Source organism: Clupea harengus, chromosome 6 (genome assembly GCF_900700415.2).
Source record: "Clupea harengus chromosome 6, Ch_v2.0.2, whole genome shotgun sequence".
NCBI lineage: Eukaryota > Metazoa > Chordata > Actinopteri > Clupeiformes > Clupeidae > Clupea > Clupea harengus.
The window spans coordinates 23420990-23434666 of record NC_045157.1 but is presented as its reverse complement, the minus strand read 5'-3'; the positions used below and the strand labels follow the sequence as shown (position 1 = coordinate 23434666).

The following is a 13677-nucleotide window of genomic DNA, read 5'->3' as shown; positions in this document are numbered from 1 at the left end:
AATGACGAAAGAGGGGAGATGCTTAAGTCTACTGTCACTCTTCAGCTGCTCTTTCATGTCTAGTGACAGCTCATCTGCTGAGCAGAGAAATGGATCCCGAACTCAGGCGAATGAACGGTAGTCCTCTTTGAAATAGGACCCAAACTGATTTCTGATATTCGGCGTGATACAGTGTAATTTGACATAGGAGCTAAACTCAGCACAATACCTATCATTATTCTAAACGTGTTGCGTGGCCGGCAAAATCAGTTTTTCGGCAATTGTATGGGGTTTGCCAAGCTTAGCAATTCTATGAGCAACTACATAAGATGCTCCAGACACTGCTTGGAGATAGTGCTATGCTTGGACATGGTGGTTCGTTGTTGCTGGAGGCCATCACGTTTATGTTTAAATAAGTCCACAGGCTTCTCTTTCTGACTTTTACGAATCAGAAACTTGTCCATGTTGTGTTTGTTTGCTGATACAGCGTATGAAGTTAATAAAGTTCTAATTTCAACGTCGTGTTCTTGTATGTGTGGTTGTGAACGACTTGCACACGAACAATGGATAAGGCTGTGCTAGGCAATGATTCCTAACCAAACGAACTGTACACAATGTAGACAGGGACAGCACAAAATAGTATTCAAGTGCTGGTGTTTTATTTGTTGCGGTGGATGATCAAAAAATGTAAAGGTAGGCTAGGTGTTAAGGAGAAAAGGGCTAGCTGTAGTTGGAAAAGGTAGCTAGCTAGGCTAGCTCTCGGGGCTACGAGCTTTTCTAAAAGATTGTGGAGCAAATTACTCCTTAGAATAGGCTACGAATAGACCTACTGCAAGTGCAGTAAGGTATTACTAAGGAAGGAGTGAGTCTTTAAAAATACTGTTTATAAAGCAATGAATATCTGAAAGATAGAGGAAACAAGAGAAATTGCACAAACTCTGCAAAGTGTCGTCTCAGGGTGAGCGCTTACCTCCATGCCTGCGTTTTGTTTTTATACTCGGAAGCGGAGGTGCTACTCGCGTTGAAATGATAATACTCCGTTTTGATTGGTGGATCAGGAGCAAAACAGTATTTGATTTGTTTGGGTCAGTCCAGCCCCTTGCATTTCGCTACTGAGGGAGCTTTCACTAACCAGTGACAGGTCGGCGGTTTTTTTTTCTTTCTCCGTCTGTGACATCGCGCCCCCCCTGGAGAGTGTTCGCGCCCCCTCAGGGGGGCGCGCCCCCCACTTTGAGAACCACTGTTGTAGACCATTTAATAATTGAATGGAGACAGATTCAATGTATGTTTCAGCAATATTTACCACTCTACTGCATTCTACTGTCCCATTATGTTCAGACACGTATAGACCTTCCTGCCAGGTGTTTTTCGTCGTTGGTAACATTCTGACTGCCCTTTCAGGATTTGACATAAACAAATCTATACATCTTGAAGGCAACAATATACAGCAGGTTGATTAAATGAAAAATATTCAGCCTATAGCCATGCAACCACAAATGTTTGCTGAGATTATACAGTAGTTCAGCTAAAACACTGGAAAGAGTGAATAACTGCCCTGAGGAATGGCATAACCTCATCAACTGTGATCAATCTGTCTTTTTTTAAATAATACCCCTGATGGATTCTGATGCAAATGCCAACACTTGTAGATGGGCCAGGGAGATGAAGTCAAGGATTTGAAGGTTTATTTCAGCATACAGCCTGTACAGGGAGCCACCTCCTCCAGCATATGATCAAGAAGTGACTGCCTGACAGTCAGAAGGCAGGTAGTAAAGTCTACATAAATCAGTCAGTCATGGTGTAAACAGAGATGATTGACATCTGCACAGACAGTTACATTGATGATGCCATGAACTCTAATCTAGGCACAGAACAGACTGTCCCTTTCCTGAGAACCAGATGAGCCCTGTGGTGTCACCCTGGGACAGGGGGATGCCGTTGGATGTGATAAGACAGCTAGAGGGAGCATTACTTCATTACCTGATAGTACTGTAGGGGGATTATTTATGACAGGCTAGTTTCTTGGGCTTTAATAAAGCACTTCCCATTTCACAGGCGGCACACCCCAAAAAACAGCAGTAGTTCGGGTGTCTCATCCCTAAGATTCCCCATTGCTGTTATGACACCTAACTCCAGAACCCTTCTCCCATTCTCTACCCATTTCTCATCGCCACAAACATCTTTCAGGTAAGGTAAAAAGAGCACTGCAACACAATCCATTAGCAAGTAGGGATATAGGAGAACACCACTGAAATGATTCCACTGGCTTTGAGAAAATAAAATCTATTAGAACCTCCCTCGAGTCTCACCTACTGAGAGTAGCTGCTCTAAAATCACTTATGCCTCTCCGTTCCAACGGACCGAACCATTCAAATATGCACTGTGGGTGAAACATCAGAGCAGAAGGTCCAAGGCCAAACAGAGTGAAGACAGTGGGCCTACGTTGGAATGTCTTTTCCTTTTCATTTGAATCGCCCGTCAAAAAAGGAAACATGAAAAAAGAATATGAAAACATAACATAAGCGGTGTTGATGTTTTGTGTGTACTTTTGACTGTAACTTTTCCAAAAATAAGCCCAATATACAATTTTTTTGGGGCATAGGTGAATTTAAGTTTGCAGACTGCAAAAGTTGATCAGCCTCCAATGAAATAGCGAAGACAATAGTTCTACATGACCATATACAGAAAATTACCACAGCACTGCAGAAATGAGAAACTGAGAAAGCAAATAATCCAAACAGGTTTTTAAAGAGAAAGACCTTCAGGTAGGCCAGTGCCATTGCAAGCTGCTAGCTACTGTATGGCAGTGGGTATCAACAAACGGCTCTTCTCCAACCCTCGAAGCAGTAGGAAGGCGATAATGTGCCAGGTGGTCATGATGGAGAATCGTAGCTGTCATCCCACCATGGATATATCACTCATCCTCCTCTTTAATACCTAGTAGGGGCAGATCTTGAGCTTGGGAAGACCCCCTTGTCCATTTCACAGGAATGTGTATCCACACCATATTTTTTCTACAAAAGGGGGTGAGATATGCCCACTTCTGTCTGAAGGTCACAGGAGGATGATGATGCCGGGGCGTTGAGTTGAAAACATTCAGGACTTAGTCCTGACTACGGTGGTTTTTATTCTGGCAGCTAAATACACCATTTTCATGCAATTTACACATCATACTGTTTTACTAGCAGAAAACACGTTTGTTTGGTTAACCGAGGTTTAGATAGACCTATAAAGAGAGCCGTCGATAAACAGTGAGATATGAAAGATGAGTTTAAATGGCTCTCATAATTGAATTCCCTTACCAAAGTTGTTAGGCTCAGCCTAAATCCTCTTTGCTTTTGCCCTGCTCTTGCCCAAATGGTCAGCAACAGGAGATAACTCTTCTTTCACCTCCTCTAGCCTCGCCTGCCCCTCGTAATCTTCATTCTTTATGTACATAACACAAATAAACAAGTTTAACTCAAAGTATTTAAATGTTTTAGTCCCCCCCTCCCCCCTCCCAGATTTTCATTCAGGAAAATATGATGTTTGAGAAAACTGTTTTAAATATTTGGTTTATCCATGCTTCTGAGCGCTCCCTCTCAGCAGGGATTCAAGGGCAACCCTGGCTTGTCTCTCCTTCTGTTTGTGTATCCAATGGCTCAGAAACTCTCAGGCATGACTGATAAAGTGGATTAACAAACCTGGAAGAAAAGCAACACATGTGTTTGGCTGATAGGCAATTCGAAGCATGTTTTGCTGGGTGCTGCCTAATTCATGATGTGAGAAGCATACTATAAATACACTTTTAATATAAGGTTTGCGCCAGACACTGATGAGAGGAAAAATAATGACAATAACGATAACATATCTTTTCAAATATTATGGTAGTTTATATTTTCAACACAGAGATTTGTTTACGGATACCAAGACTTGCTGAATCAATCTAAGATATAATTTATACAGAATACAAACATGTGTGCAGGCACATTTTGCAATGAGACAATTTATACGTCGTTGACAATGGGCATTTTGTCATGGCACTTTAATTGAGGCCAAATCAAATCAAGTGCAAGCACATGATAATAGGAGCAAGAATCAACCAACAAAGGTGGTTATTGTCAAGAGATCTGAAAAATGACTCATTGTTCCATTGTTATGTTCCTCTCTTCTATTTCAAAACTACAGTCCTCTTTTTAATGTGAAATGCAGAAACTCAGTCATATTATTATTTTATAATGGGCAGAACACAAAAAAGTCACAAGTAAAAGGTCTGGGGACAGAGACCAGGAAAACTGCTATGATCTGAGCACAATTACGAACATAAAATATAATGTTTCAGAGCAGAAGAGAATTATGTTTATCTGGGATAGACTAGTCAAATGAGTTAGGGTGTGGATTACTATTAAAGATGAACAAATGACAAAATCCTATTAATAACAATCTAACTGTTTAATACTGACCCTCCAATTAGTAGCTTTGTTTATGTAATGTATGTATATGAATGTGTATGCCAGAATAAACATGTTTTAGAAGTCCTGTCCCATAGCTAGGACCTGTGATACATTGTTGTATTATTTTGCCATTTTTGTTTTGTAGTTATTATTAAGATCCTAGGATGTGTTTTATATTTTATGAAACACAGCTAAAAAGTATGACCCCAAAAAAAGAAACAAGTAATGGAGAGATTTGTAATGAGGTGTCTCTTCGACAGACCTTGTCATGTCAGCGCCGGATGTGAGGGTTCACCAGCAGAACGTGTAGATTACCTTCAAAGGGATAATATTGGGGGTAAACAGTGTGAGGTTTGAGTTAGCATCCACCCGGCTCTTTCATATCATCGGATGCCTGAATGCAGGTGGTCCACAGTGGGTGGCATCTAATGAGAATCACTGTGGTGGCACTGATGTGATACAGTAATGTGAGAAAACCACCTAGGGTGTTTGGGTGCTAAGAATGTGCTGTATTAAGCTCATAATAGAGGAGAAAGTCACTGCTGTATGCAGATTTCTTGCTTTTCCTTGACTTTGCATTTCACTTTACAGTGAAGGATTCATGCATTTCCTGACTGTGAAGCATCTAAGGCGCACATAATGGCATTTGGATGTCCCCAAAATGCTTGTGTAAACACTATTGTATTAAAGAGACACTGAAACCACTTTTATTCTCATGCTTTTTTATTGTTTGTTGTTTTTAGGATTTTAAAATGCAAATATATGTAGATGGTTGTCAACTGTTACGGAAAATAGTCAAATCTGAAAAAAGAAGGAATCAAGCAATTGTTAGGAAATATTCTGTTAACACATAATCAATACTGTGTGAATCTATAAATGACCAGAGTACTGTCATACCTGGGGAATCCCTGGTCTTTTCCCAAGGGGCTGCAGCCTCCTAGGAGGTCTATTATTAATTGTGGCATCTGAAGAAAGGACAAAGTGGATTGAAACAGCATTTGACACTAACATGGATGATGTTTAAGGGTCTAGAAAGCCATTACTTGTTTCTGTTGGACACACAAACAAATCTGCCCAAACATACATGAACAGTGATCTTTTTTGTTACCTTGGAATGTACTTTGTAAAGGGCGCAAGGTTTGGGGCATCACATTTTCCACCGAGAGAGAGGGAAGCCCTATGGAGGATTGACAAAAAATAGATGTAAATTGATCTAAAAGATGTAACTCGGCCCTACTGTCTCAAAGAAATGTCATATAATGACATTTACCTTTATGTTGTGTTAACTGCTGTCCAAGCTGCTCTGCATGAGCAGGTGGCCAAGTCTCTCGGGGCATCACGTGGTGTACGGAATCTGAGGTGCTCTCAGGACTAAGGTTACCCTTGTCAGAGGAAGGCCCTGCCAATAGTGTTCCTTCGCAACTATTTGTTCTCATTTTCTCCATTTCTCTCCTCTTCCACTCTTCTTCCAAAGCCCTCAGTCTCTCCTCCTCTAGTCTTTTTAGGAGACTGGCTCTCTTATTCTGTTCATCCATCATCTTTTTGTCTTCTTTTGTTGTCTTCTTGTCTACCTCCAACCTTGTTACCTCTTGCTCCTGCCTTTTGTTATCCTCCTTTTTTCTTTTTCTTTGGTCTTTTACCTTCTTTTTAGGTTTCTTTGTGGTCTTAGCACCATCACTTTGCTGGTCCATGCCCATGTCTTTTTAAAGGATCACAAAACATGGAGAGGGACTTCAGGCAATTTGTACATTAATGTTACAATAACATATTACAGCACCTGTTTCAAACACAATTTAACACCAGTTTCTACAATGAGTCACTGGGTGTGCGATATATATAGACTAAATGAGTTCTCATACATGATGGAACTGTTGGTCTTTCTCCAAGTGGCTCCAGAGATCCGAGAGGCCTACCGATGATACCTACGAGGAGAGACAAAGACACACTGAAATGACTGAAAAACTACTGAACTGAGAAATGAAAATAAATGACACTGAATGCACCGAGGAAGTCATTAATATAATCAATACGGCAGGTAAACACAACTCAAAACATTCCAACAGTAATGTGTGAAGATACCTCGTGCTGGAGACAGAGTCTTTGGTGACATGTTTCCCACAATAGTAGAGAGGAGATCTGTGTAAGGTTAAATATAAATGTGAACATTGTGCATGATTTTCAAGCACAGTTAAGTCAAATCAGATTTGTCATTATGTCCCGTTTTGTAAAGGTGACTGCAGCAGTATATTCTCTGAGTTTCCATGTACTGTCTTTTCAAGCTTTATCATAGGTTCTTTGTAGAGAATGACAACATTTGAATGATGAAAAAGGGCCATGGTAATCTTAAAGTCAAAGTAGTCAAGAAGTTTTTGAAGTCATATATACATACAGTATATGTACATACTGTATCTGTTAAATGCACACATACCTTTGTCCTCCTTGTCCTTGCCTATCTTGACCTTGCCTTTTTCCCCACATTCCTCTGGGCGTCTCAAGTCTTTCTCACCGGGGTGTCTTTCACTGTCTTTCACTGTTTTTGTCCAAATTTCATCTTTCAGAGCCATCATTCTCTCTTCCTCCAGACTCTTTCTGTCCATATCTAATTTCCTTCGCTCCTCATTCCTTATCATTTGTGCCCTCCCACCATCACTCTGCTGGTCATCTTTTTTAGGATAATAAAACATGTTCAAGGATATTAGATGATTTGAAAATCAATCAGTTAAAACAGTACATATTTTAAATACTAAAGTTTTGATTGTATGAACCACTAGAAGTGGGCGGCCTTTAAATTAATTCATACATGAAGGAATTGCTGGTGTTTTTCCAAGTGGTTCCAATGATATGGCAGGTCTACCAATCATCTCTTAAGGAAGAGGATTAGGAGTAACAGAAAATCACTGATGAACTCTAAACATAAAATGAATGCCACCTGGATATCATTAAGCAAAGTCATTTTGTCTATGATGTTCCTATTAACGCAAACAAATCTGCTCGAAACTTTTTAACGGAGACAATTTTTTTGGTCTCACTACAGGAGATGGGAGATCTGTTTAACTACTCCGTAATTTCCCAACTATTAACCGCAGTTTATACATTGATTTTGCAAACATTCTGCAGCCCTGTGGCTAATACTCAGGTGCGTCCTATACACGGGAATGCATTTCTTTTAGTTAGTAATGCATACAGTAACTAACTGAATGGATCTCTCTTTTATTCACACTCTCACAGTCTTCCATAACAATAAAGTAACAGGTGTTGTGTATTCCCACCAGACTGTATTTAATGGGATGCTAGGGAGCGCTTATCTCTGCGAGAGGTGTGAGAAGTCTCATGCCAGCTAACCTGGCTATGAAATATCTTAGTTATCATTAAGCACCTTAACTGCTGGCAGCTGCTAACGTATGATGAACAGGTTATTTAAAAGTTTCCTTAGCTAGCTCATAGCAACAAGACAACCATGGCAACCTGGAAACACGTTTGCTGCAAAGTTTGATTTCTTAAAATCAGCTCACCAATAAAAGGCAGCTGTGGGTTCAAAGTGATCACAACCACTTGCGGGTCATGTTAAAAATGTTATGATTAATCAAGTCATTGTGAAAAATACTCATATCAGTATATTTACCTTTTGGCCTAGTTGACTGTTGCTCAGACTGGTCCTCATGGACTGCTGCGCTTGCCGCTGGTTTCCTCATATTGGTGAAGCTGCTGATGTTGCTTTCAACTTCCACTAAATGTACCGTCTCAATGTCAATGTCACTCTGATCATCTTGGCTCAGTTCTTCAACAATGCTGTCCTCAGAGTTGTGGTCAATGTCCTCAGTCTGTATCTCTTGAGCTTTCTGGATCTTACATGAATCCTCCAACTTCTCAGAGGCTGGCAGGTCAATGCCATCTGAGTGTTCCTCTTCTGAATAGAAGGGTTCCCCATCCATCGCCTCTGCCCAAATGTCTGTCAGCATTTCTCTCTTTGCTTGTTTCTTCTCCTCTTCCATTCGCCTTAACAGAATGGCTCTCTCTTTTTCTGCATCCATCTTCTTTTTCTCTTCCTCCATTCGCAACATTTCTGCTTTCAAACCATCATCCTCATTGTCCTCATCCATGCCTTGTTGTGTTAGCAAGAAACAAGGTAGAGGTGGTTAGATGGACTGTGTAGTAATATAGGGACTTTCACAATATGAATTACAAACACAATGTTGACAGTGTGAGAATTACTCAATGAGAGGCACAAATAACTGGTGTCATACCCAAATAACTAGCTGTTGTTTATTACTTTGATATATTTGTATTGTAGTTTACAAAAGATGTAATAGTGATAAATACTTGTATCAGTATAATTACCTTTCGGTTTAGTTGACTGTTGCTCAGACTGGTCCTCATGGACTGCTGCGCTTGCCGCTGGTTTCCTCATATTGGTGAAGCTGCTGATGTTGCTTTCAACCTCCACTAAATGTACCGTCTCAATGTCAATGTCACTCTGATCATCTTGGCTCAGTTCTTTAACTATGCTGTCCTCAGACTCGTGGTCAATGTCCTCAGTCTGGTTCTCTTGAGCTTTCTGGATCTTCCATGAATCCTCCAACTTCTCAGAGGCTGGCAGGTCAATGCCATCTGAGTGTTCCTCTTCTGAATAGAACGGTTCCCCATCCATCGCCTCTGCCCAAATGTCTGTCAGCATTTCTCTCTTTGCTTGTTTCTTTTCCTCTTCCTCAACAGCTCTCATTTTTGCCTCCTCCATTCGCCTTAACAGAATGTCTCTCTCTTTTTCTGCATCCATCCTCTTTTTCTCTTTCTCCGTTCGTAACATTTCTGCCTTCAAACTATCATTCTCATTGTCCTCATCCATGCCTTGTTGTGTTAGCAAGAAACAAGATAGAGGTGGTTAGATGGACTGTGTAGTAATATAGGGATTACACAATATGAATTTCAAAAACTATTTTGACAGTGTGATAATTACTCAATGAGGGGCACAAATAACTGGTGTCATACCCAAATAGCTAGCTGTTGTTTATTATTTTGATATATTTGTATTGTAGTTTACAAAATATGTAATAGTGATAAATACTTGTATCAGTATAATTACCTTTCGGTTTAGTTGACTGTTGCTCAGACTGGTCCTCATGGACTGCTGCGCTTGCCGCTGGTTTCCTCATATTGGTGAAGCTGCTGATGTTGTTTTCAACCTCCACTAAATGTACCGTCTCAATGTCAATGTCACTCTGATCATCTTGGCTCAGTTCTTTAACTATGCTGTCCTCAGACTCGTGGTCAATGTCCTCAGTCTGGATCTCTTGAGCTTTCTGGATCTTACATGAATCCTCCAACTTCTCAGAGGCTGGCAGGTCAATGCCATCTGAGTGTTCCTCTTCTGAATAGAAGGGTTCCCCATCCATCGCCTCTGCCCAAATGTCTGTCAGCATTTCTCTCTTTGCTTGTTTCTTTTCCTCTTCCTCAACAGCTCTCATTTTTGCCTCTTCCATTCGCCTTAACAAAATGTCTCTCTCTTTTTCTGTATCCATCATCTTTTTCTCTTCCTCCATTCGCAACATTTCTGCCTTCAAACCATCATCCTCATTGTCCTCATCCATGCCTTGTTGTGTTAGCAAGAAACAAGATAGAGGTGGTTAGATGGACTGTGTAGTAATATAGGGACTTACACAATATGAATTTCAAACACAATGTTGACAGTGTGATAATTACTCAATGAGGGGCACAAATAACTTGTGTCATACCAAAAGTACTAGCTGTTGTTTATTACTCTGACATATTTGTATTGCAGTTCACAAAATATGTAATAGTGATAAATACTTGTATCAGTATAATTACCTTTCGGCTTAGTTGACTGTTGCCAAGACTGGTCCTCATGGACTGCTGCGCTTGCCGCTGGTTTCCTCATATTGGTGAAGCTGCTGATGTTGCTTTCAACCTCCACTAAATGTACCGTCTCAATGTCAATGTCACTCTGATCTTCTTGGCTCAGTTCTTCAACAATGCGGTCCTCAGAGTTGTGGTCAATGTCCTCAGTCTGGATCTCTTGAGCTTTCTGGATCTTACATGAATCCTCCATCTTCTCAGAAGCTGGCAGGTCCTCACCACTTGAGTGTTCCTCTTCAGAATAAAAGGGTTCCCCATCTATAGTGTCTGCTCTGATTTTATCCTTTTCTTTCAGGACGCTCATTCTCTCTTTCTCCAATCGACTTAACAGATTGTCTCTCTCACTTTTTGCAACCATCATCTTTTTCTCTTCCTCCATTTTCTCTCTGTTCATCTCCAACCTCATCACATCTTGCTTACTCTTCTCATTCACCGTTATTTTCTCTTCCTCTCTCTTCCTTTGCTCCTCCATTCTAATCACCTCACCCTTTCTTATTTCTTCTTCTACCCATGACCTTTCTTGCTCCTCCATCGTTTTTCTCTCTTCCTCCAGTCTAATTTTCTCTTCCTCCATCTCATTCCTCTCCTCCAGTGTTGGCTTGTGAATAGCGATGTCTTGGGAGTATGCAGAGATGGTCTCAGTGTCCTTCAGAGAAATATCATCCTCAGTTTCTGGGTCACTTAAATCAGATTCGATCACAGGAATGTCCTCTTGGTACTGAGTCACATCTCTTTGGATAATCTCTTCAATCTTTACTTCCCCTGTGTCTGTTAAGTTTGCAGCTTCATCAGGAGATGGCCCTTTCTCCACTGCTTCGGTGAGTTTATGCAGATGGCGTGTCAGGTCTTCCTTTCCAATGGCAATTTTCTCTTCCTCTCTCAAACATTTTTGTTCTTTGTCTAGTTTTTTTCTATTCTCCTCTAATCTCTTTTCTCCCTCTGTCTTCCTTTGCTCCTCCATTCTGATCACCTCACCCTTTCTTATTTCTTCTTCTACCCATTTCCTTTCTTGCTCCTCCATCTTTTTTCTCTCTTCCTCTAGTTTATTTTTCTCTTCCTCCATCTCATTCCTCTCCTCCAGTGTTGGCTTGTGAATAGCGATGTCTTGGGAGTATGCAGAGATGGTCTCGGTGTCCTTCAGAGAAATATCATCCTCAGTTTCTGGGTCACTTAAATCAGATTCGATCACAGGAATGTCCTCTCGGTATTCATTCAAATCTTTTTGGATCATCTCTTTAATCTCATCTCCCCCAGTATGCATATGGTGTATGAAGTGTTCCTTTTCTATGACCATTGTATTTTCCTCTTCCCCACATTTTTGTTCTTTTTGGATAATTTTTCTATTCTCCGACCTTTTTTCTTCCTCCATATTTATTTGCATATCAATTCTCATATTTTCCAATACTCTTATTTCCTCTTCCACACCTTTCATTTCTTCCTCCACCATTCTCTGTCTTTCTACATCAAATCTGACTCTTTCTTCCTCCTCCATTTTGATTATATTAATGTTTAGACAGTCTTCATTTTCTATGTCACCCACAGATTTGGCCACAATAATGTCCCTCTGGTCCTCACCAGCACTTTTTCTGTCATCATTCATTCTAGGTTTCCCTTCCAAGTTGACCTCCTCCCGTCTTCTTTCCTCTTTCATTTGAACTCTCACTGCGTCCTGTCTTCTCTCTTCTACTGTTTTGCTTGCCAATTCCTCAAATCGTTTTAGATCATTAGCCAAATATCTCTCCTTTTCATATTTCTCCCTGTAATATTCCATCATTTTAATCATCTTTTCCATCTCCACCATTCTGTTTGGTTTCATCATCTCTCTCTCCAGTAGCTCCATTTCCCTCCAATTTTCCCTCTCTTGTTTCATAAGTAGAATCTCTGTCTCCAGTTTTCTCACCTTCTGAATCAATTCCTCATTTGTGGTCTTGAAAAAAGCCATCTCTTGTTGAGATAACTTTACTTGTTTTTCCAGGAATGTAATCTCCTGCGTCGCAAGAACATATTTTTTCAGGTAAAGATTCTCCTCTGTCAGTCTAGCTCTGTCCCTCTCATCCATCTCTCTTCTCAGTTCTTGTTTTATGCTGTCCAATTCTCCTGTCATCCATTCTTTCATTTCCATAGCCTTCAAAAGTTGAAAGGTTTCCAGCCATCTCCTGTCATCCTCCTTGTCCTCATAAAACTTTGCTTGAAGGTCTTTCCTTCGAGGCTCTTTCACTACTTTAGGCTTATCCGTGGTTGGCATGATGTTCTTTTCATTTGGAAGCCCACGTTCTCTCTGCTCTTTCCAACTGTCCAACAACATATTTTTTATTTTAATCCAATCCACCCTCTGTTCCGTCTTTCTTCTTGTTCTCCTTTCAGCAACATCATCTTTGCTGGTTACCATTTTTAACATCATGTCCAGGGGCACACCTTTTCCAGTGCATTCACATGTCTTCTCATCTGGTTTCAGTTTTATTTGCTGAAACTCTTGAGGTGATCTGCTTTGTTCCCTGTCCATTACTTCTCTTTTAAAATCCAGAAAGCAAGCAGACACTTCCTGCTTTAAAAGGCGATGTTCAGCCTCAAGTTTATCATCAAGTCTGATTCGGTCCCGTAACAGTCCTGTCTCCAACCCTTCCTGCCATGACACCTCACCGCTACTGTTATCCGTCATGTCACATTGTTATGAACAGAAACTGTAGAAAGAAAGGAGTAAAGTAGAACTAGTAACAATCGTGGTCGTGTAGAGGTACTCTTACTTTTTATGTTAAAACAACACTAACACCACATTCAGATATATAGCCGTTTGATTAAAGGTGCCTTTCCACTGCAGAAACTAGTGGGACTTTTTAGTGGCTCGAACATTTATAGGAACGGCCCACTTCTCAGTCCAATTTGGCTTTTCACCATGGTGCAGGAACTACCAAACCAACACGCTGACGTAGCCATTGCTCTTCGATCGCGATCACCTCCAAGCACACAAAATCCCTAGATGCAGTACCAACAAAAGATCGCTAAACCAACACTACCCACACCAAAATCTATATTTCAGCTGACGTTTTGATTGTGTTCCTTTAGCGACAGTAAGGTCAACATGATAACTCCTTAAACTATAATTCATTTTACTGTATTCACTTTGTAATGTCTAGTAAAAAATATTGTGGCAGGTTTTAAATTAAGTAAATCCAATCTGATTTCAAAGAGACAGAAATTGTTACTTACCAGTGCTGAATGTATTATGAAATGATACTGTATTGTGTTCCCCTTTTGTCAAAGGGCAGCAATGATGTGATGTCATAGTAGCCTCTACTAACATCTTATTGTTACATCATTAAAGTTCTAACTGGATGAATATTTATCTAACTCCCTATAGGCTAGAGACAGACAGTGTATAACACGTCATAAATAC

At 40.4% G+C, this 13677-nt stretch overlaps 1 protein-coding gene across 1 annotated transcript; it reads right to left on the bottom strand.

Moving 5' to 3' along the window:
* Positions 1–5126: 5126 nt before the first annotated feature.
* Positions 5127–13296, bottom strand: LOC116220721 (trichohyalin-like). The gene is made up of 11 exons (XM_042708089.1): positions 10236–13296; positions 9493–9999; positions 8751–9257; positions 8035–8514; positions 6841–7074; positions 6492–6548; positions 6272–6334; positions 5683–6111; positions 5521–5589; positions 5310–5377; positions 5127–5213 (listed from the first exon to the last, which is right to left on the bottom strand). The coding sequence occupies exons 1-11, from the start codon at positions 12940–12942 to the stop codon at positions 5208–5210; spliced, it is 5127 nt and encodes a 1708-aa protein (XP_042564023.1). The 5' UTR covers positions 12943–13296; the 3' UTR covers positions 5127–5207.
* Between the last annotated feature and the right edge of the window lie 381 nt (positions 13297–13677).